Source organism: Podarcis gaigeae, assembly GCF_964106915.1.
Source record: "Podarcis gaigeae genome assembly, chromosome: 6".
Classification (NCBI taxonomy): domain Eukaryota; kingdom Metazoa; phylum Chordata; class Lepidosauria; order Squamata; family Lacertidae; genus Podarcis; species Podarcis gaigeae.
Window position 1 is genome coordinate 49,162,639 of NC_139682.1, and position 22,564 is coordinate 49,185,202.

General features: G+C 44.2%; 1 protein-coding gene and 1 long non-coding RNA gene across 5 annotated transcripts; one reads left to right on the plus strand and one right to left on the minus strand.

The window, feature by feature from the left end:
- Positions 1-4,957: 4,957 nt before the first annotated feature.
- MPL (MPL proto-oncogene, thrombopoietin receptor) lies at positions 4,958-22,194 on the plus strand. 2 transcript variants are annotated; one of them, XM_083742247.1, is made up of 12 exons: positions 4,958-5,798; positions 10,496-10,628; positions 10,746-10,927; positions 12,021-12,175; positions 12,730-12,886; positions 15,453-15,582; positions 16,178-16,359; positions 16,548-16,690; positions 18,509-18,665; positions 18,909-18,996; positions 20,061-20,145; positions 20,837-22,194. In XM_083742247.1, exons 1-12 carry the CDS (start codon positions 5,597-5,599, stop codon positions 21,272-21,274), a joined length of 2,052 nt encoding a protein of 683 aa, XP_083598373.1. In that variant the 5' UTR covers positions 4,958-5,596; the 3' UTR covers positions 21,275-22,194. The 2 variants fall into 2 exon arrangements, with proteins under 2 accessions (XP_083598373.1, XP_083598374.1); XM_083742248.1 differs by having other exon boundaries at positions 4,961-5,798; positions 20,064-20,145.
- LOC310846178 lies at positions 11,668-21,398 on the minus strand. Of its 3 annotated transcripts, XR_014565179.1 has the most exons (5): positions 21,260-21,398; positions 17,317-17,523; positions 16,100-16,186; positions 13,255-13,372; positions 11,668-11,775 (listed from the first exon to the last, which is right to left on the minus strand). It is a non-coding gene; the product is annotated as an uncharacterized lncRNA (long non-coding RNA). The 3 variants fall into 3 exon arrangements; XR_014565180.1 differs by lacking the exon at positions 11,668-11,775 and having other exon boundaries at positions 12,893-13,372; XR_014565181.1 differs by lacking the exons at positions 11,668-11,775; positions 13,255-13,372 and having other exon boundaries at positions 15,603-16,186.
- Positions 22,195-22,564: the final 370 nt, after the last annotated feature.

Here is a 22,564-nt window from a genome sequence, read left to right on the forward strand (position 1 = left end):
GGCCCTCCTTGTGTACAAGCATTCAAGTGACACGTTATATGACAGGAGGGACCAAAGCTCAGAGCAGTCACATGCATGCTAGAAAGTTCTCGGTTCAGTCCCTAGGCATTTCAGTTAGAAGGATCAGATAGCAGGCAATGGGAAATACAGTGGTGCCTTGCAAGACGAAATTAATCCGTTCCGTGAGGCTCTTCGTATAGCGGTTTTTTCGTCTTGCGAAGCAAGCCCATTGACAGCTTAGCGGATTAGCGCTACAGCTGTCAAGCGGCTTCCAGTGATCAGCTGTTAAGCGGCTTATCAGCGGAACAGCTGATAAGCGGCTTAGCGGCTTAAGAAAAGGGCGAAAAAAGCGAAAAAAACCCGCGGGGGGATGCAAGATTTTTTTCGTCTTGCGAAGCGACCCCATAGGGGAATTCGTTTTACGAAGCGCCTCCAAAACGGAAAACCCTTTCGTCTAGCGGGTTTTTCATCTTGCGAGGCGTTCGTCTTGCGGGGCACCACTGTACATCTTCCTAAGACCCCGGGGAGCTGCTGTAATTTGAAAGAGAAAATCTAGATGAACAAATAATCAAATATGGGTTGTGTGCACATTATTGGCTTAAACACAGCTAGGTGGTTCTTTTTCTCAATTCAGATCAAAGCTGGTTTGGGGGGAAAACACAGTATTCTATTAAAAACAACAACAGGATAGATCTGGATTGTGGCTAATGTTGTGTGTACACCACTTCCCAAATAAGCAGTGGGAGCTCAGTGGATGCAGAGTGAATGGGAGTGTGCACACAGCCTTAATATAAGGCAGCTTCCTATGCATATAATGTCACCTGGGTGCTTCTCCAAACATTTGCTTTTCAACAAATACCATGAGGAGTTTTTTTCACCGGGCAGAACATTGTGGACAGGGATTGTTCATGGAAGCAGACACAACTGTCCCCTCAATGATCTGGCACAGTCCACATGTTGTAAGATCAGTTGCTGGCTGAGAAATGCAAGTCTCTTGTCGTCATTATAGGATGCCACAGAATAAGGTTTCCAAATCTTTTTATTGAGCCTTCATCCTGATTTGTTTACACAAAGTTTTCAGGGAGGTTTTATGATGTTGGCTGTTTATAGAGCATTCATTCTGATTTGTTTGCAGGGAGATTATATGATATTAGGTCAAGCAGTTGTTGTTACACATTTTCTAGTGCATTTTCATGCCACTTTCCTTACTGAAAAAAGCGAATGTTTTTTTGTGCAGGGGTATGTGGCTTTGTCGTGTGTTTTTTAAGTGAGTTTCTTGTGCAAGAGTGACGAATCCACTTTAATTCTTAAATCTTAACTTTGCCGATACGCAGTTAACTCTCACTCACAAAATAGTGATAGTCCGGAAATGCCCATGTATGAAACAAAGGAAATTGGTAGGGGAATAGGAGCTGAACTTCAAAGAGTTGCTTTGGAAGTCTCCTAGAATCCCATGGAAGCAATTCTAGCATTGCATGGAAATGGGAATGTCACCGAGGAGAGCAATCAGTTTTGCTGTGTGGTGGATCTAACCTATGGAACATATGCTTTCAGACAGGTGCAAAATTAGCAGTACATGACTGTATAGGCCTCTAGCGGTTCTATGTGGCCTCTGCATTAGATTTGTACATAATAAAGGATGCATAAAAAGGATGAAGTTGTGAAATGGGGTATGACAACCTTCCTTGTGTTTTAACAGAAATCAAGAGGTACTCTCTAGCCTCCATCCTCTTACAAATGAATATAAACTGTTTATTTTTGTATGTGCCTCTCAGTAACTTTGGCAGCCATTTTAACAGCCATAAAGGGCTACTTCTCCCACTCTGCTGTAGGAGGCAGTCCCCCCCCCCCCTTCAAATACTAGCGGTCAGTACTGTTTGCATATTATTTACCAGAGAATTCAGTGTAGGCCTTTGCCCTGCAGGGAATGCTGGCTCCACTCCAGACATTGCTTACAAACTGTTTTGGTAAGAACAGGGAAGGGCGTGAAAAAATGAGGCCCAACTGAATCAAGAAATAACTCATTGGCAAAGTAATCGGATTTAACCCAGTTTGCCAGGGCGGTACAAGTTCACAGAAATATGCCCAAAGGGTTCTGCGTCTGTAAGTGTTGCCAAGGCAACAAGCGAGTTATGGATCCCTGATCCCTTCTCCTTCAGGAAAAAATGTCACCATTCCAGGTGGTGTGTTTCCGTTACCTGAGAGTAAACCACGAGAGCCCTTGTGAGGTCATGCCACCATGTCATTCAAATCTCTTTTTATATTTCTTTATGAGACATCTTAGTTTAGCTACCATGTGTGTGACAAATATTTCCACTTACAAATAAATAAGATGGTGATTTTCTGAGTAGGCCATCTTTGGACTGTCAAATCCACAACCATATTTGGCACATTCAGCTCCATGGGATTAGTATTTGGTATACTGGTGCTATCTACAAAATAGTGCTTTCTGCTCATGGGCAACCAGTTATAGGATATGGAAGGGAATGTGCAGAATTTATGAGAATTGAAACTTGAAACAGCTATTCCATGCACATGCAGCGACCAATAATCATGCAGAATGTTGCAGGGAAGGAAGATTCTCTTAAGCAATAAATTCATTTTTCTGTAGTTAAAAACTGTTATGGAGCACTAAATAAATAGTGTTCCAACCAGGTTTTGGTACAAACTGCATCAGCATTTCCCAGCAGTATCAAGAGTGAGGCATTGCTACAAACATTTGCTTGATTGCTTGAGGGCACAGTTTTGTGTTTATCCATGTTTTGAACTCTGTGTGGAGAAAAGCCACAGGGAGGGAAGTTGAAGTAGAGAAATGGTCGCTGAGGGAAGGGTTGGGGCAGCTTCCTCATTCTCTATTAAAAAATTTCCCAAAGTTAGTTTTATGTTCTAAAAAAAAAGATGTTAGGGTTTCATAACATGTGTTTGCACTAAGGACGGCTGTGTTTTGGTTTGCATAGGTAAGCTCTCCTTTAGATGTGAACTAAATCAAATTCTCTGCTATTCCTAGTTTGCATATAACAAATAATAATAATAATATAGTTAAGACCTTCATGGTATCGTTTTAAGAATCACTTTTAAATTGTGGAGTGTTTTTCTCTTGCAAACATGTGCAGATTTTGAATGTTGTTATTATTTCATTTATGAATGTTCCAAAGTGATTACAATACAATAAAAACATGCACAGAACAGCTGCATATATAAAAACAGCTGACATCTGCATACATAAAAATTATATATGCACACACTAATAATAATAAATCCTCTTACCCATCAGGCTGGGTTGCCCCAACCACTCTTAAAACAACAAGGCATATATAAAATCAATTCAGTTCTGATACTGATACTAAATGACACCAAAGATTTACACTTGGAAGGCTTGTTATAAAAGAAGCATCTTTGACAGGCACTAAGAGGGCAATGCAAAAGGTGTCTGCCTGTCAGTTTCTCCTTGGGTGCTCAGTAATGTATGATTATTTTAGCCTTTACAGTTTCTTCACTGCTTGAATTGTGATCTGTTGCACACTTCCTCATGCCTGAGAAATATAATGAAAAGCACCTCTCTCTCTCACCCTCTCCACCACATTTGCACTCTCCCACATTTGACCTCTAGTTTGTTATCTTCGAGCCTTTGGTTAGCTATAATCAACAATCTCTTCTGTGGTGTCCACTTTAGCGATGGTTGTCCCAGCAGCCATATCTATGGTAACAGGTGGACTTTACTCGGATCAAATGCATTGAGACATGAGTGTATTCTGCTACTCATTTAGCCAGGAAGAGCAAACACTGTCTTTAACTTGGTACTTTGCCAAAGGAGTATCTTAAGTAGCTTTTATGGGTTGCTCCAAACCACCTTTTATTCAGCATTCATCCTGATTAGCGTGCAAAAGCTTATGTGGTGGTTAGGCCACACTATGCGTTTATAGCACATGGCTTCTCCACAAAGAATCCTGGAAACTAGTTTCTTAAGCATCCTGGGATTTGTAGCTCTGTGAGGACTAAACTACCAAATGCTGGCTTTATAAAGGATTCTTATTTATTAGGCAGTTATATTATAATGAGCAGACATCCAGCAAGCATCCTGATTTGCTTGCGGGGTGTTTAGTCATCTTCCTGACTATTGTTTGTTCATCCCATACATTTCAATATCCTGTCATCCTATCACTTTCCTAAATCCAAAGAGTCCTTTGTTTTTAAAGTGTTACGGCAACAGTTTTTAAATCCACTTTAATTGCACAAACCTTTTGTTCCGGTGTGTGCTTGAATCCGTCCCACAAAATAGTGACAGCCTGAAGGCACTTTTAGTGATCTGGTCCTTGAGTTACATGTTGTGGTGGAGCAAATGAGGGGTGGTCCCAGTACCCATCCGCTGCTTGAAGATTTGCTTGGGGCCTCATTCCCAGATGCTCCTCACAACTTGTGGATGTGAGTGCCTGTTGACTGTTTTCTCCCACTGGTTCCATCAAGAGTTGTTTTCTTAATGTTAACTGTCACACATGGAAGAGGAATATCACAGGAATTGTGGCTGGAAGGGCCACAGTCTTGATAACAGTTGCCACCCACCTCTCTCTGCACCTAGTGGTGTGTGTGTATATCTGTCACAGAAACTTGCTAATCACATTGGCATCCCCTTGCTGGGTCTGAGAAAAAAAGGTGCATCAAGTGTAGCATTCTGCTCTCAGTGTCCAACAGAATGTCTATGGGAAGCCTGCAAAGGACCCCTGGACGGTTAAGTCCAGACAAAGGTGACTATATGGTTATGACACTTATCTCGCTTTCAGGCCAAGGGAGCCGGCATTTGTTCACAGACAGCTTTCCGGCTCATGTGGCCAGCATGGCTAAACCGCTTGTGGCACAACAGGACACCATGATGGAAACCAGAGTGCAAGGAAACGCCTTTTACCTTCCCGCCACAGTGGTACCGATTTATCTACTTGCAGTGGTATGCTTTTGAATTGCTAGGTTGGCAGAAGCTAGGACAGAGGAACAGGAGCTCACCCCATCGTGTGGATTCAAACCACTGACCTTCCAATCAGCAAGCCCAAGAGACTTTGTGGTTTAGACCACAGCGTTACCCACTCCCTTGGGAAGCCTACAAGCACCATGAGGGTGCAATACCACTCTCCCATTTAGCAAGTGCAACCACAGAGCAATTTCTCCCTTACCCCACACACGAATTCCCAGACCAGAGCCACCCTCATTTGCCTGGAGCACCCACCCCACAACATTCACAGACTATTCTTCTGAGAGCACTGCCAGCTCCTGCCAGTCTGCTACGACATCCAGTGCTTCCTGCCCAAAGGCCCTGTCCTTAAGAACCACCACCACAAGGGCAAGACATACTGCCTATCTGATCATAGCAGCCTCCAGCCAATGCTGCCACTCTTGCAGGCCATGGCGCAGTGGTTTCAGGCTGGGGAAGTGGTGGGGCCCAGGACTGGAGGAGGCCTTTACCCAGGCTTCCTGAGCAGCTGGCCTGGCACTTTCCAGATAAGCTTCCCTTGCACAGGTCCAGCAACAAAGGTTCAGAGCTTACGTTCACTGGAACAAAAAGCCAAGCAGTCCCTGTCTGCTACCTCAGCAGGAGTGCAGGCCACTGATGTATCCATGTGTCCAATGTTCTGCCAGAGCATATACTGTCGACACCAGCAGTGCGGAGGGACAAGATTTTGACTTGGGTCTGATCCTGGATGTACCTTCTAGTAGGATGGCAGTTCCTCTCTGCTTGGTGAGGCCACTGCTTGCCATACTCCTGCTCATCTCTTTGCCTGTGCTGAACTGTGTCTACATCACAGATGAAGGTAAGATTACAAACTGCTACTACTGTCCATGGTTTAGGGCAGAGATTTCCAAACTTTTCATGTTGGTGACATACTTTTTAGACATTTGTCATTTCACAACACAGTCATTCAGTTTTACTAGCAAACCGGAGATTAAACTAGCCCCTTTCCTGCCCTGGGAGGAGCTTGGGGTACATTAGCAGAACACACCTACGCGCTACAGCCGACACACTAATGTGTCACGACACAATTTGGAAAGCTCTAGTTTAGGGGAAAAGGTGAGGATGAAGCATGGCTTTTGTTACTTTTTTTGTGGCCCTAGAAACTTCATTAGGAAAGCCAGGCAGGTGAATATTCTTGTGGACGAAGGGCATCTGGGCAGAGGGGGTGGGATGGGGCTTTCTGGGAGCACCACAACAACCAGCTTTCCTGGATTAGGGTTTCCAATTTCTGATGAAAAATGCCCTCTAGGCTTTTGATCACTGTGGCATGCAGATGTCATCAGGCAAGGCTTCTCACAATGCAGTGATGAAAGAAGACACTCTTTTCAAACTATTCTCTACCATGCCCTTATTAAAACATAACTCTGGACTGTACCATGTGGGATCAGGAAACTTTGGAATAAATGAAGCTCTTCCATACTCGTGGATCAAGCTCCACCTTGGCTGCTGCAGAAGGAGGGTTAGGAGAAAACCCTTTCATGTCCTATGCCAGGATGAGGCCCAGCACAGAGAACTATAGATCCCAAAACTATAAGTGCTGAAAATTGTAACTCTGTTGAGATAAACTACAGTTCCCGGGATTCTTTGGGGAAAGTCCTGTGCTTAACATGTATGGTATAGTCACAGCCTCGGAGATCTACCTGCACACCTCCACCAAAGTGTTTCCTCTGTACGTTATTCAGGGCCACCAGTCAACAGAAGAGCAAGGAACATGTGGAAAGATGGAATAGGTTACAAAGGCTCAAAGTGAATGTGGGTACCTAAAGCGCCAAATTGTTTCGTGTCCAGATCAATGCAGTTCTTTACTAGGATCAGCTATTAAGTGCAGTCTTTCCAGATGATGAGAATTTTCCTCACTACAACTCTCAATTAGGGAGAAACAAGATCTAACTAGAATTCAGGTTTGTTTTTCCAGCACCCTTTATTCTTCACTGTCCTTTGTATAGAGTGGTTGTGTTTCCTCCCTTCTTCTGTGGGGGCACAAGGGTGGGGGGATAGGAACATAAAAAAGAACATAAAAGTTCTGTCTATGTTCAAAACTTGAATAGCTCATAGGATCTTTTCAGCTTTTCTGATGGATATGATACTGTTAGAAATACTACAAAGACAGAAACAAAAATCTAAAGAAATTCTTCTTTGACTTAGCGTGAATGATAAACCTGAAATTGTTTAAGGGTAAGATGTGAAATTATTGACTAAATATATATATAACAGTGGTACCTCAGGTTACATACACTTCAGGTAACATATGCTTCAGGTTACATACGCTTCAGGTTACAGACTCTGCTAACCCAGAAATAGTGCTTCAGGTTAAGAACTTTGCTTCAGGATGAGAACAGAAATCGTGCTCCGGCGGCGCAGCGGCAGCAGGAGGCCCCATTAGCTAAAGTGGTGCTTCAGGTTAAGAACAGTTTCAGGTTAAGTACGGACCTCCGGAACGAATTAAGTACTTAACCTGAGGTACCACTGTATTCAGATTTCACAGATATCCTATGTTCTGCAGTGTTACTTCTCAAACCCTTAATTCTGATGGTATAATTCATTTTACCTTCTTGCATTGTTTGTTCCTACAGAATTATTGATCCCCTTGATTTCTTTGTTTCCCTCTCAAATCTTTTAAAATTAGGGCTCCCTCCAGATGTCCTTTTTATTGTGTATTTGTCATTACCCATGATTCTGCCTGCAAAAGTGTCATGGTGAACCTATACTGCTTTGTTTCCAGTCAATGCATGTCCCATAGTCTCCTGCTTTCCTTTCTCACTGGGATTCTAGATACAATATTTACCCTTATAAGACACTCCTGAAACACTGTGGGAGGGGAAAGCAGCTAGTGAATTATTTTCGTGGGGATGGGTTAATGAACCCTGTTACTTCTCCACTCAAAATCTTAGCGTCTTGAGACTGCTTTTTTAAAGTCATTGTTTTCATTACATTTGCGTATAATGTGTAGTTTGTTCCCTTATCTTGCTTCCTCCCACTCTCACTGGGAGTTCTATCTCCCTGGGACAGGAAGCTGCTCCCCCCCCCCCCCGCCCCAAGTTTGCCACAAAACCACATGGCTATTTTGGGATGTTTGTGAACACTTCCTGGCAGCAAATACTTTGGGGTGGTGGTAATCATTAGCTCCCCCTTTCCCTAATCCTTTCCCAACCCACTCAAACAACTGTGTTGCCAATATGGATGTTCACATAAAAAAACAGAAACAGAATGACAACAGGTAGGGTCAGTACCGTTTGCATTTGTGGGTTATGAAAATCAGTACTGTTAGATGGATGTGTGGTGTACAAAAATGAAAATACATTATAGAAGGGATGAGGAACCTATGGCCCTCCAGAGGTTGCTGGACTACAACTCCCATCAGCCCTAAACATTGGCCATGCTGGCTGAACTAATAGGAGGTGGAGTACAACAGGTCCTCATTCTTGCAATATAGAGAAAATTAATACTGTTGGGGGGAGCATTTTAATGAGCCACTAAACTTCACGGCAGAAGGGGGTCATAACAGGGCCAGTGACTGCAGGCTGCACCACCCACCCACCCACCCACCCCAAGATGCAGGGCGGAGTCTTTGCATGTTACCTGGTACGTACTTATTCAGAGAACTGCACCCAAACATTCAGGTTGGTGCCAAAGAATGAGAGCGTGGAGGTGCACTTTGAATAACCACAGCCAGCCCCCCACCTTTATTGAGCAACTTCTTGCACCTCACCCCACACCCACTTAATTCAAAATTAACTAACATTATTTGATCCCTTCCTGTGGCTAACTTTTATCTAGATCATCAGCTGTTCTCCTCAGCAGAAACTAGTTTGTCAGCTTCTAAGACTGTATGAACCCCTCACCCCATTTGCTCTGCAGTCATCATTATACTCCCACTGCTTGTTTGGGAAGTGGCAAAGCCCACATTATCCACAATCCGTATCTCTCTTGTGGTTTGTTATGAAATAAATACTGTGTTTTGGTGCATTTTCCCACACACCTGCTTTGAACCAAATTGAGAAAAAGAACCACCTAGTTGCATTTCAAGCCAGTGATGTGTACACAGCCTAACACACATTTCTCTCCACTGCAGTGTGTCTTCTGGAAATTCTATCATGCATTTGATAAGGATATTTGATTTTATATTCCTTCCCTCCCCATTATCATAGCTACCTCACCCCTGTGTTGGCAAACAGGATCTATGCCCTGCCCACTCCCTCCCAAGGTGTAATGAATGTATGGGGGTTGCTCGTGCGTAAGTTGCTACCCTGCCTGGCTAGTTAGCCTGGTCAAACCTTTCCTGCCTGGACAGCCCTTCACTTTGTGGCTGTTCAGTCGCTAGCAGAATCCGTGAGTGGACGTTTCTTAAACTTCTTCCAGCACAAAAGCTCTTTGACCCCAAGTCTACGCCTACTTTCCCTGCGTGGAAGTCTTCTGCGCAGAGTGGGTGTGGGCAGAGGAGGACCAGTGCTCTCCCCGCTGGTCTCCAGCGAAGAGTCCTGGAGACCCCTCTCCGATTCCCCCCACCGCTCCCCTTTATCCCTGGTGTTACGCTGATTTCCTTCCCCAGCTGAAGAGTTCCCTCTCTCCCTGCTTGCCCCTTCTCCGGCATCGCTTGGGAGCTCTGCCTCCACTCCTGGCTCCAATGTCAGTTCCCTGACACAAGGCTAACTGTAGGGGGAAAATTTTGTTGTAATCACTAAGGGGAGAAGGCTTAAATTTCACCACCACCACCCCAGCATGCTGTGTTCCCATTGAACATTGCTGCTTGGCACTTGCAATTTTTTTTTAAAAAAAAACAATGTTAGAGAAACCATTAGCATCATGTGTAGTTACAGGTAGGTAGTTGTATTGGTCTGCCATAGTCAAAACAATTTTTTTTAAAAAAAATTATTTCCAGTAGCACCTTAGAGACCAACTAAGTGTATCTGAAGAAGTGTGCATGCACACGAAAGCTCATACCAATAACAAACTTAGTTGGTCTCTAAGGTGCTACTGGAAAGGGGAAAAAATATTTTGTTTCATTGTGTGTAGTTAGGCTCCTAGAAACATAAGAAGTTTCATTAGAGTAGGCCAAACTATTGGTCTATCTGGCCTGGAACTGTCCAAAAGTGAAGAAGCATTTCACATCATGCACTACCTGATTTTCTTAGCACACTGAAGAAAGGCCCTACAGGAGTGGTGCCTTCTCCCCTTCTGAAACTTCCCCACCCCCAAAGACTGGAGCATGGCTATAAAACTCTTATTCCAAGCTGACTGGAGCCCTGGAGAGAAGCACAACCCGTGACAGGCTGTGGTGACTTACTGGCCATTTCTTACAGCTTGTGCTTGTACAAACACTTGTATTAATCTCTATGACCACAGTTCTATTTGCCATGCGCTTGCTTCCTCTCATCTCACAGTCCAGATGACTTTGGGTATTTGTGGTTACAATTATCGCCCTATTCAGCTTGAAGACTTATGCAAGCTTCTCTTCTCTTTTCTTTTCTTTTCTTTTCTTTTTCTCTCCCCACACAGAGGCTGATCTATTGGCTAAAACAGCTCAGGACATCTTCTGCTTTTCTCGCACCTTTGAGGATCTCACTTGCTTTTGGGATGAACCAGCACGCGTGGAAGGGGCATATCGGCGCTTCTTCTATACATACAAAGGGTGAGAGGTTTTTATACATGGCTATGATCCATAGTCCAGGCTGCCTTGAAGGTTTCCAGTAGAAGAATACTGCAGCTCCTTGAGGTTTCCCACTGCCCACTCTCTTCATCTCCACAGAGACAGAAGCCGAGAATGCACTCTGCGGTCAGCAAAGCACAGTGATGGAGGCTGGCGCCATGTCTGCATCTTCCCCAGGAACCATCAGGATATTCTGCTCTTTGCAGAACTCCACGTCGAGGTGTTAGACACCATTAGTAATCACACCACTCGCTCTCAGGATCTCTCAGTGGCGTCTGTTGGTAAGCCTTCCTTTGGATTTGAGAAGCAAGGAAATGTGGCGTGACATTAAAAACAATTATCAAACACTTAACAATCACAAAACATGTGATGGCTCCTGAAAATATGTATCTCAGGTGTCATCCTTAGGACATGGTCCTAAATCCCACCCACCACTGGCAGGGCTTGTTGAGTGGTACAGCCATCACTGCATCAGGATTCCACCACTCACAGATATACCATTAGCAAGCTTCCTGTCTGCACACACATTTGGAGGGCAAAAGGGGGACAGCCGAGTGAAGGGACATCTCTGCCTAATCCAGCCCCCAGCCTGGCAAACAACAACCAACAGTACTGAGGATGAGGCCATATGTATCTCCCTGGGAAGAAGTTCAAAGGGGTGGGGCACTGGCACCTGCCAGCCAAACAACTCTTGCTGGTGGATTAGGGAGCAGAGCCTGCCCTAAGGATCTCACAGTAAAATCTGAGCATGAGGAGGAAAGCCAGAGGCAAAGGGAAGGGTGGACAAAGTGGAGGTCACATAAATAAGAAATGAAGTTACACCTACTTAAGCTTCACACTTGAGGATGTGACACCATCAAATTCTAGCAAACTTTCATTTCTACATTTGGCTCTGTCCATTTGGCTGCCCTTTTCCTAGAGGCTAAGAAGTAGTGCATCCGGCCAGAATGCGGATGCCTAGATTGACATACCACCAGAGCTTGCCCTTGCCTGCTGGAGAACTGCAGCCCACCTTTCTACTGCTTTGTTGTTGTGTGCTGCAGTCCCAAGAAAGCAACCTTGCAGCAGACACAGCCAAGTCCCCAGCATTCTTGCTTGCCTCTGCAGATTCCTGCACTCCCAGTTGTGACTACCACACAGAGAAGCATTCCACTGTAAATATACTGCATATACAGGAGAAATGTAACAAATCCACATATTATGTATTTATTAGAACACTACTTGGGGATTTACTGTTGCTTCAGAGATTGAAACAATGGTAATATTTACTGCACCACTTAAGTGTTGAAATTATATCTTCATCTGTCTTTGTTTGTAAATCCCATAGTTTTCTATCTACGTTTGTAAATCCCACAATTGTCTATCTATGCTTAGGTCTGATTGCTCCACCAATGAATGTAACAGTGGTGTGGCCTGGAGTGGCACGACAGTTGCACGTAGCCTGGACCCCCCCACCTTTCCACTATGCAGACTTCTTGGCCTATGAGGTTCTTTACAGTGCTGAAGGCTCCACAGAGCCACCATCCAGGGTATGGCTTATATGGGGCAAGGGAAGTTTTGGTGTATGACACCCGCAGGGCAGCTGGCTGTGTCTAAAACTCTAAGCAGGACACCAAGCTCTGTGGCTATCAAGTAGGGGTGAAGGAGCAGTTCAATGCGATTTGCGTTTATAGGTGAGCCTACTTATTTTGCACATTCTGCAACACTACACAAACCTTTGAACTCTACAATTCTATGATCCTATGAAAACACAGACATCCTTCCAAATTCAGAATTCTCTGAATTTTGCAGTGCAGTTCTCCAGCCAAATAGTGTGTACAAAAACACAAATACTAGGATGAAATGTGCCTGCAAATGCACATATTACTGAAAATAGCATACAAAAATGCATTAGATAAGGGAAAGCACCTTTGCCAAAATGTGTGTATTATGCAAATGAAGCAGCGTAAAAGGGGATAAATTTGCAGTAAAATGTTGCTAAATTTTCATGAGCACTTATTGTTAAACAATTTGCAAACAGATGAGCTATCGGGGGAAACTACTTCCACTAATCCTTACATGTGCCTGATTCCATCCCTCATAGATGGAAGTGAAGAACAGCCATACATGCCGCCTCAGAGACCTGCTCCCTGGGCACTGCTACCACATCCAAGTGCGCACCAAGCCTGATGGCCTCTCTCTTGATGGGCTCTGGGGACCATTGTCTCCAGTAGTATTAGCAGAGACACCCCATCTCCCTGGTAAGGGTCCTGTTGTTTGGTAAACAGTTGTCATGGGGATCTTAGTTGCATTACTTTCAAACAATGCACTATAACTGCATACATATTGTTACACGCCACCCCAGTCTCCAAGCAGTGTGAGTTTCAAGTTGTTTCAGGTGCTTAGCCGGGGTTTGGTTTCCTCAGAATGAGGGACATTGGAGACTGTAGTGTCTTTAGGATACATGGTTTAGTTATTCTTTCTATATAGCTCTGTTTCTCCATAATAACTTATTTGGAGTAGTGCCTAGATGTAGAGGTGAAACGGATACAGGGCAAGGGGGAGTTGAGGTTGAATCCTGGCAAGATGAAAGCACTGTGGGTGAGTGGTTCTCATGTTAATTGCCTACCCTGGATGGGGTTGCATTCCCCCTGGAGGAGCAAGTTCACAGTCTGTGGGTTCTTCTCAATCTAGCTTTGTCACTGGGAGTCCAGGTAGCCCCAATGGCTAGAAGTGCCTTTTATCAGCTGCAATTGGAATAGCAGGTGTGACCATTCCTTGACTGGGAAAGCTTGGTCACAGTAGTTAATATACTGGTTACTTCAAGACTGGAATTCCATATTGCACTCTATGTGGGGCCTCCCTTGTGCTTAATTCAGAAGCTACAGTTAGTACAGAGTGCTGTGGTACAATTGCTGGCAGGAAACTCTCCTCAGAGAGATCTGCACTGGTAGCCAATTTGCTGCCAGGCCAAGTCCAAAGCGTTACTGTTAGTCTATAAAGCCCTTAGCAGCTTGGGATCAGTTTACTTGCAAGATTGCCATACCCCATATATGCCCACTCAACCACTTCGAGCTGCGGAAATGGCATTCTTACAAGAGTTACATACCATATTTTTCCATGTATAACATGCCCCCATGTATAAGACGCCCCCTATTTTGAGGGACTCCAAATTAAGAAAATGGGGGAAGGTGGCACAGAGTTGTTTAAAGCAAACAAGTGTCTGTCTGCCTGCTCACCAACAGTAGCCAGCAATCGTACACCCAATTGCCACACAAAAGGCAATCCAAAGCAACCTTTGCTGCAGCAACCAATCACATGCCCAATTGCCACAATGGCAGCTAACCCAAACAATTAAACTCACTTCCACAGGATGCAAGGGTGGTTTTAAAAGAGGGTTAGGCAAATTAATGGCGGGTAAGGCGGTCAATGACGGCTATGCTCTGCCTCCACAGTTGGACGCAACAATGCTTCTGAATAGCAGTGGCTGGAAACCACAGGAGGGGAGAGGCCTCTTTGGCCCAGGTCCTGCTTGTGGGTTCCCCACAGGCATCTGGTTGGCCACTATGGGAACAGGTTGCTGTCTTAGATGGACTACTGGGCTGATCCTGCAGACACTACCAGTTTTTATGTGGTTACACTAGGTAATATGAAATGCTTCCAAGAAGCACTTGTTAAATCTTCAAAGCTTTATTGCTTTACAATAAAGAGCAAACACCAGAATATGCCAATCACAAAAAAGAAATGCTTATTAAACTATGAAAGGTAATATATGAAATGCTTCCAGGAGATGCTTGTTGAATTATGAAAGGTAATAAGCACCTGGACTAATTAAAACAGCATACATCTCCCTTGCAAAATAAGAGATGAAGAGCAATAGGAGTATCTAATTCAATCTTCACTGACTTCCTCAGAGGAAGGTAAATCTCACTGCTGTTGTAATCTGTATTTTGACCCAATAAAGTTTTTCATTAGATTTCTATCCCACTCTTCCTCCCCAAGGAGATCTGGGCAGCTCCTTTTAAGATCAGGGGCCTGAGGAAAGAGGAGCAGACTGAGAGGGAGGAAAAGGCCATCCATCTTGGGTGTGCCACAGTGGCCAGGTGAAGGTCAGGATCTGTCTTTAATGTGAGGGTGCAGAGGATGTCCATGTGTTGTCTATGAAGGCAGGGTGGTGTAGCGGCAGAGGACTGGTTTGGGAAGAAATGGGTAGAGGCAGGAACCAGTAGCAAGCAAGCAAGCAAGCAAGCAAGCAAGCAAGCAAGCAAGCTCTTCACTGTTGCAACAGAGTCCCCCACCCCTATCCCGCTGCAGGAAGGTAAGGACCTAGAACAAAAGTGTATAACAGCTTTTAAAGGCTTTAGAAATTGCACGACCCCTTAGCCAAAGACCACCCAAAAGCATCATACAACCGTCACAGAAACAGGCGGTCTACAACATAAATTTGAGAGTTTGGCTTGTCTCCTGTTTCTCAAGATACCTGATAATGCTTGCTGACTTGCATTATCTTTGCCAGTTGGGGCCATCTTGTGAAATAGTATGTACCCTAGTTTCTGAAACCATTGTCACAGACCTCTCCCCTATTCATAAACAAAGTGTCTCTTTTGAGTGAATTTGAAGGATTTGTAAGTGAAAAGAACCATTGGGGAAGGTTTTTCCACAGTATTTCCTTCTGCAGAGAAATATTTGGGGTCTGAAATATCTCAGGCATGTGGTTTATGTACTTAAGTTTTATTTATGACACCTTAGAATTCTTATGACAATTCCACATTGTATTTAAAAGATGCTGTCTTACTCCTGATTCCTCTCACTCTCTGTTCTGCCAAGAGGAAATTGGCCTGCAGTGCTTCACTCCTGACCTACGCCAATTGCGCTGTTGGTGGAAGTGGGAGACCACAGAACATGGCCCCTCTCAAAGCATATTGTACTGGGCAGAAGAGAACAGCAGAAATTCAAGGTGACACAACAACACCCCGCCCCCAAATCCTGGGCTGTCCTGCTGCCGTAGTTATGATTGCTGGTGTCCACCGTTCATCCTCCAAAATACCCCTGCCACCCCCTCAACTCTCACATGTCCACAATAGGCAAAGCTCTGAATCAGCATTGTCTCTGAAGTCACCCAAGGCTGCCCCCCAAATATTCATATCATCTAGTCCAACCCCATACCAAGCAGGGAAATGAGGTGGGTCACTTTTGCCTATGTGGTCTTGAACATGTCCAGGGACTTTCTTTTTTAAAGATGTGTACGCAAGTACCTGTGTAAGAAATAAAAAGGTAGTGGAGGCAGAGGAGGAAGAATGATTGAGAGGAGAGACAAAAAAGAAATCCTGGGTATTTTTCATCAGGCTCTGCCCATTAATGCATACAGCAAGCACCAAAATAGCAATGAATCTATTGACTGGGAGGAAACTGGAGTGTGCGGGCATTTGTGAGCCAACCATACATGCAAAAAGAAAAAATGAGCTTCAAATGACCTGTTTACAAGATAATGCCTCTGGGTAGACATAGCTTCTGTTGATATAGCTGACTCCATCCTGACTCTTGGTTTCCAGAATGCAAACCTGGCAGAAGTGTGAGGGGAAAGAAGAGGAGATTAAGCCCCACTATGACCGCCATAACCAGATATGCACCTTCCAGCCTAGCAACACAAGTTATATCTCTGTCCTGGTGATTCTCAGCCAGGGACAGCAAGAAGTCAACTACTTGAAAGAGCCATTCCAACTGCACCATGTTGGTAAGAATCTCCAACATGTTTGGGCCACGGCACCATGGCTGCTGTCAGTCTGCATTTTGGGGGTAGCAAACTGTCCTGAAGAGCAGGAGCATCAGGCGGTGTATAGTGCTGTTTGCACTGCATTGGGCCTCTGCCGCTTCTGCAAACTGAGCTGACTTGACCAGCCATCTCTCTCCCTCTGATTACAGTACTCACTGCTCCACCAAGCATCCTGCAAGTCACTGTAGACAGAGGTGTGCTAAAGCTGGAGTGGGCACCACCACTGGAAGAGTTAGCTGAACATATGGTGTATCAGATACAGTATGCAGTGCAAGACATCTCAAAATGGAAGGTAATATATAAATGTATGAGAAATACATGAGAGAGTATTAGGACCACACATCTGTTGCATTAGATACCCTTTCCCCCCCTTTCAGTACTAGAGCACAACTGGAAACATAAGGGAAGTGCCTTTGGTAAAAACACATAGCTTTCCCCAGGAAACACTCCCTGGCAGCAGCTGAAAAAAGGAAAGGAAAGAAAGGCTAATCCAGTTGCAGGCTGCATTAATAGAGCCATAGTTTCCAAAATGAGAAACAATAGCTCCACTTTATTTTGCACCAGGACCTCATCTGGATTACTGTGTGCAGTGCTGGGCTCCTCACTTTTAAGCTATAGACAAAATGTAATGAGTTCAGTGAAAGGCAATGAATCAGTGTCAATAGCATGACACCCCCAGCCATCACCATTGGTCTAGGAGACAAGCACAAGCTGAAGGGATGTGTGTCATTGTTGGAATGTTCAGTCACCAAACTGATCTCTGTTTATACATGTCCTGAGGCATGTGAGACCACAGAAAAGAGCTAAGGCTATAAAACAGCTTTTATAGAACATGTTATTTTTGCAGCTCAGATAGAGTGGCTATGGGGTTCTGACCCAGTTCTTCTGAAGTAGCCAATTATATATCAAGGAGCTCACCTGATCCTGCCTCACCTAACAGGGCCCAAACTTCCATCTTCCAGTCTATGGTGCCCCTGGTCTTTCACTCAGTTCCTCCAGACTGTTCAGCGTTTTGGGGTGAGATGCAATCACATACTGGCAAAATCAAGTTGCACAGTTCAAGTGAATTTGGTGTGCTGGAAAGGGTGGGCTAACAGTTGTTTGATACAGTGTCATCTGACCTCTCTGCAAACAAATTGGGATGAATATTCAATAAATAGCTAATATCATCTAACCTTCATGTAAATCACTGATCTTCAACTGCTAGGTCAGGACCCTGCGGTTCAGCCTTTCTCAATGTTCTCAAAGATGTTGAACTACAATTCCTATGATTCCTAGCCAGTGTGGCCAATGGTCAGGGATGAGGGGAGTTGTAGTTCAAGAACATCTGGGGACTCAAGGTTGAGAAAGGCTGCTTTAGTTGACAATGGACTGATCTAAGGTGGGCCACAACAAGAGCACTCCAACCATGAAGATATATGGCAAAAGATTAAGAAATGGGTTCTCAAATGCATTTTGGGGTTAAAAGTGGATCTGAGTCTGATAAGGTTGAAGATACTTGCTGTAAACAATTCAGAGAGAATGCTAAATGAACAGGTTGTCTGGAAGCAACCCAGGTCAATTATCTTTTATAATTCCACTGCTCCATTTTGTCATTAAAAAGCCTTTGATCAACATGCCAGGCTTTTCCAGAGGTTTGTGAACTTTCTGATACAATTGCCCTCAGCCCTTGTAGAGCTGTCTTCTGGCAGCAGGAATTCTGGCAAGTTCATGATAAAATCAAGAGATGCTGCTTTTTTTTTTTTTTTTTTTGCACTAGTTGCAATTTGTGGACCATCTTCAAGGGCAGTGTCACATGCCATACTGCCATATCTGGCTTATGAATTCAAGGCATTCAGCCAGATGGGAAAAGTTTAAACAAAGGGACTTAAAGATGCTACATCCTCCAGTTTTTCAACACAAACAAAGCCTTTCACAAAGTGGGGGAGTGAGTGTGAGAGAGAGACCCATGTTAGAAGTTTGTACTGGGATCAGATGAGTGATGCTTGAGGACCAGCAAATACAGAGCAAAAGCAGTCTCACAACTCTGACCCAGATAGCACAACTGCTCTAGGTTCTGGATGTGAATCTAACCAGCTAAGCACACCTAATGGGGCTATTCTCTGGGCAGACTCTGCAGGTGCAGTACTCAAACAGCAGTGAAATTCATCTGGCAGCTGGGGGCCACTGCTGCCTTCAGCTTCGTGCTCAGCCAGATGGACAGAAGTTCCAAGGGAACTGGAGTGTGTGGTCAGAACATGTGTGCACTGATGTCCCACCTGATTCAGGTAAGAGACCACAAATAGAAATGTAGGGTTGGATACAGGCAGTGTTTTTTCCTAAAAAGAAATGTTTAGGGGTACTCTCATTTTCCTACTCATGTTGAAATACTGCCCCTCAAAGAGGCCAAACTTAAATTCACAAAACATTTAGGGTTATGCGTACCTCTGCATCCCCTGAGGCCCAAATGGGCATTTAGTAAAGAGCTGACATAGTTTGGTAACACAGCTTCACCTTTGTATCTTCCCTAGGTTCAACCATCTTAAATGTGACACCTGCTCTGTTGCTCTGTGCAGGGCTTGTATTGGGGTTGGGCTGCATCTTCCTGTCCATTCACAGGTAAATTTACATCATCTAGCATTCACCTTCAATACTTAGTTTTATTTTGGGAGCTAGTTGCAAATTGGAGAAACTGTTATGGACACCATGCACAGACAATAATCACAACCATGCACATGAATGTATAGTAAACACACACACTCCCACCTTCACCAGCAATTAGGCTTGGAAAAAACCATTTTTGCTCCCCTGCCTCCCACATCAGAGATATCTTTCTAGAGTGCAGCTGGAAAGCAAATTTGTACACATGCACCCAGGAAGTTCACTCACATACACATATCCTGCAACAATTAGGTTTGAGCAAAGTCTCCTATTGGAGCCAAGAGAGAACTTTTTCCATTCCTATTTGCAAAATGTCCCTCCCCTGATGCAATTAGGCATGAAAAAAGCCCTCCATTAGCTCTAGTCTAGTAGTAGACTTTGTTCAAACCTAATTGCAGAGGAGGTTCCACTGGGGGAGGAGGTTTAAAGCTGGGGAGAATTAACTCCCCTCCCCAGCTATCACCCTCAACATTGAAAGCTCACCTCACTCCACCGGTGGTGCCATGATTAGGCTACTATTAGCTACAATAGTAGGGTTCTTTCAAATTGCTCAGGGTTGGGGTGGGCTGGGGTTGATGTAAGACCAGGAGTAGGAAACCTAAGGCCTGGGGACTGGATGTGGCCCAATCACCTTCTCAATCCGGCCCACAGATGGTCTGGGAATCAACATGCTTTTATGAGTAGAATGTGTGCTTTTATTTAAAATGCATCTCTGGGTTATTTTTGGGACCTGCCTGGTGTTTTTACATGAGTAGAATGTGTGCTTTTATTTAAAATGTGTCTCTGGGTTATTTGTGGGGCATAGTAATTCGTTCATTACCCCCCCCCCCATATAATCCGGCCCACCACATGGTCTGAGGGACAGTGGACCAGCCCATGGCTGAAAAAGGTTGCTGACCCCTGTGTAAGACCAAAACAAAAAACACACACTGTGTGGGATGGGGCTGTGATAGAGGCAGATTAGCTTCTATTGAGATCAGCTGGGCTCCCTGAATTTCACATGCTCATTGTTCCTTGTTAAGCAGTCTGAAACAAAAGCTCTGGCCGCCCATCCCAGACCTTCACCACGTCCTGGATGGATTCCTTGAGGACAATGGAAAGCACCAGGTGAGGTCTTCCTCTTCCATACAGGCACCAACACCAATGTTGTTGGTGGATAGGACAGGAGACCAGAGTAATCATTTTTAAAGGTGATGAACAGTATGGCTGCCTTACTGTCTTTCAGTTCTGTTTTGATGGGAGCCTGCTTCAAGTTTGCAAGGCTTCATGACTGACATGAAAACATCATGTCTTTTCCTTGTTAGGTCTTTTTCTTGATTAGTCTTTTCCTTGATGCAGATTTATAAATCCTGAATTGTGATTTGTAAATGTTGTCATAGTGGAAGTTTAAGAGGCAGCATACTTTGTCTGAAGCAGCATTAAGAGTCATTTTAACGTGGCGAGTCAGAATACACCAAAATAGAGTATCTAACAGTGACAAAGAGGGCTATAAATACAGAACCATGAAACTGACATTTCTCTCTGCCTTATTTCTTATAGTTTCCAGCAGAATTGCATTAATTCCCATAACAAAATCTCATGCTGATGTTGCTTCTGTCAGCTATCCTCTCTCCAGGGAGATTTTCTGTCTGAAGTTAGGATGGCAAATATGTGCCCCCAGGTATTTTGTAATAGGAGTGTTAACATGTACACAGAGATAAGTATGCATGTACACATTTACCTCCACACTATAGATTGGAGAGGGTGAAGCCCAGGGACATTTTTGTGTTTCTGATGCTGCTTCCTTCCCATCTTCCAGGTGAATGCTTTCTTCTGCAACAAAACTTTAGAGGACACACCTTTGACTTGCCTGCTGGAAGTCCTGTCTGAGATACCCCTGGAAACACGTAGCAGTAGCCCTCTCCTAGATAGTACTCAGCTGCACCAGACAGAAAGGGACACCCAGGCTTCTTCACACTTGTACTACATGGTGCCAAGTCCTAGCAATCCCCAAGGGAATAATAATGAAAATGAGTATTTTGGTGCCACTGATGATGGACATGACACATTCTCAGTGCCCTTGGAACATGATCTACACATAACTTCGGAACTGAAGGTCCAGCTAAGTATCTTCACCTTGTTCAGCACACCACTTTTGGCTCCTGACACAAAAGAGGAAAGAAGTTGGGAAACATCTGGGGACGAGTCTGTGTCTGCCACACACATATCAAACCAGTCTTACCTGCTCGTGGGCTGACTGTACATGCTCATTAGAGGGTGGCAACAAGAAATGATGTGGTTCTGTAGATTTTTGCAGAAGATATTCTCAGCTGCTGCAGGAAAGGCATTTTGCCAATTCCTGCACATTGAATCTGTTTCCTGTCCTTAGCAGCTGATTGCATTAGGCTGAGGGATAAGAGTAAAACCTGATTGGGAGATATACCCACATGGTAACTGGTACTCAAGGCCCATCATATATATTTCCAAATGCAGTGCAATTCCTAAGAAACTACACCCTACTGATTTACCCATTGATTTTTATAGCACGAGAGCCAGAGATAGCTGCAAAAAGCCATTTAGGACTTTCCACAACACGGAGAAGTAAACTGGCCGTTGCATGGGATGTTATGCCGATTATGAGAGCCAATCACAGCAATATGTAGTCAGCATAGAAATGCATATAATCTGTGGCTACTTAGTCTTAATGTGGTAACTCACATCATGTTGATAGGCCACACTGTAAAAATCAACTTAATCTATTCTGCCTTTGACTTCATTTTACATCATGAGCCACAACTCTCCTACAGCAGGGGAGTCACTATAATTACTGGCATTTGCATTGTGACCAGGTATTAGTGCATAGAATAATGTTTAGTAGTGCAACTTTTGTAAAAGCACACTCACTGTGGTCCCCTCAGTGCAAAGCCACGGAAATATGTAGGAGGTGGAGCTTTTGCAAGAGTATTCAGGATGGGATGGTTTTGAAACATAACACACAGGGCTTTCCAAAGGGACTCATTGCTGAAACACCTCTTAAAATGTAAGGGTGTGGCTGAGCTTAGCATTTCGCCTTCAGGCACATGTATATACTACCTTGTTCTTCCCTGTATATTGCTTTGTACAGTCTGTGTTGGTGATTATAGTATAGATAAAGAATAAAATCCCATTGGCTCTGAAGAGGTTTTACTTCATGAGATTACAAATTGCTTACACTGAAAATAACCAGTCTTGCACCGCACAACACCTTTAAAAGCATTGGTCTGTTTGTGTCAAGCCTAACATTCTGGGAGCAATCTATCCTGGCCAATATTATCCCACTTCCAACCGTAGAGGCTAATTTAGTGCAAAGCAGAAGAGCTTACATTTATTCCCAGCAATTAACCATATCACTAATGCTCAAACTGACTTTCTTGCACTTCAGGTCTGTCTACTGTTAAAATCAAAAGGCCCGTTAGTTTAAATGCAAACAGCTGGATTTAAGCAATTTGTGGATCACAGCATGCATTGCACAACTGCTTATTCAGATCTTCCTCAACAAGGCAGCCTG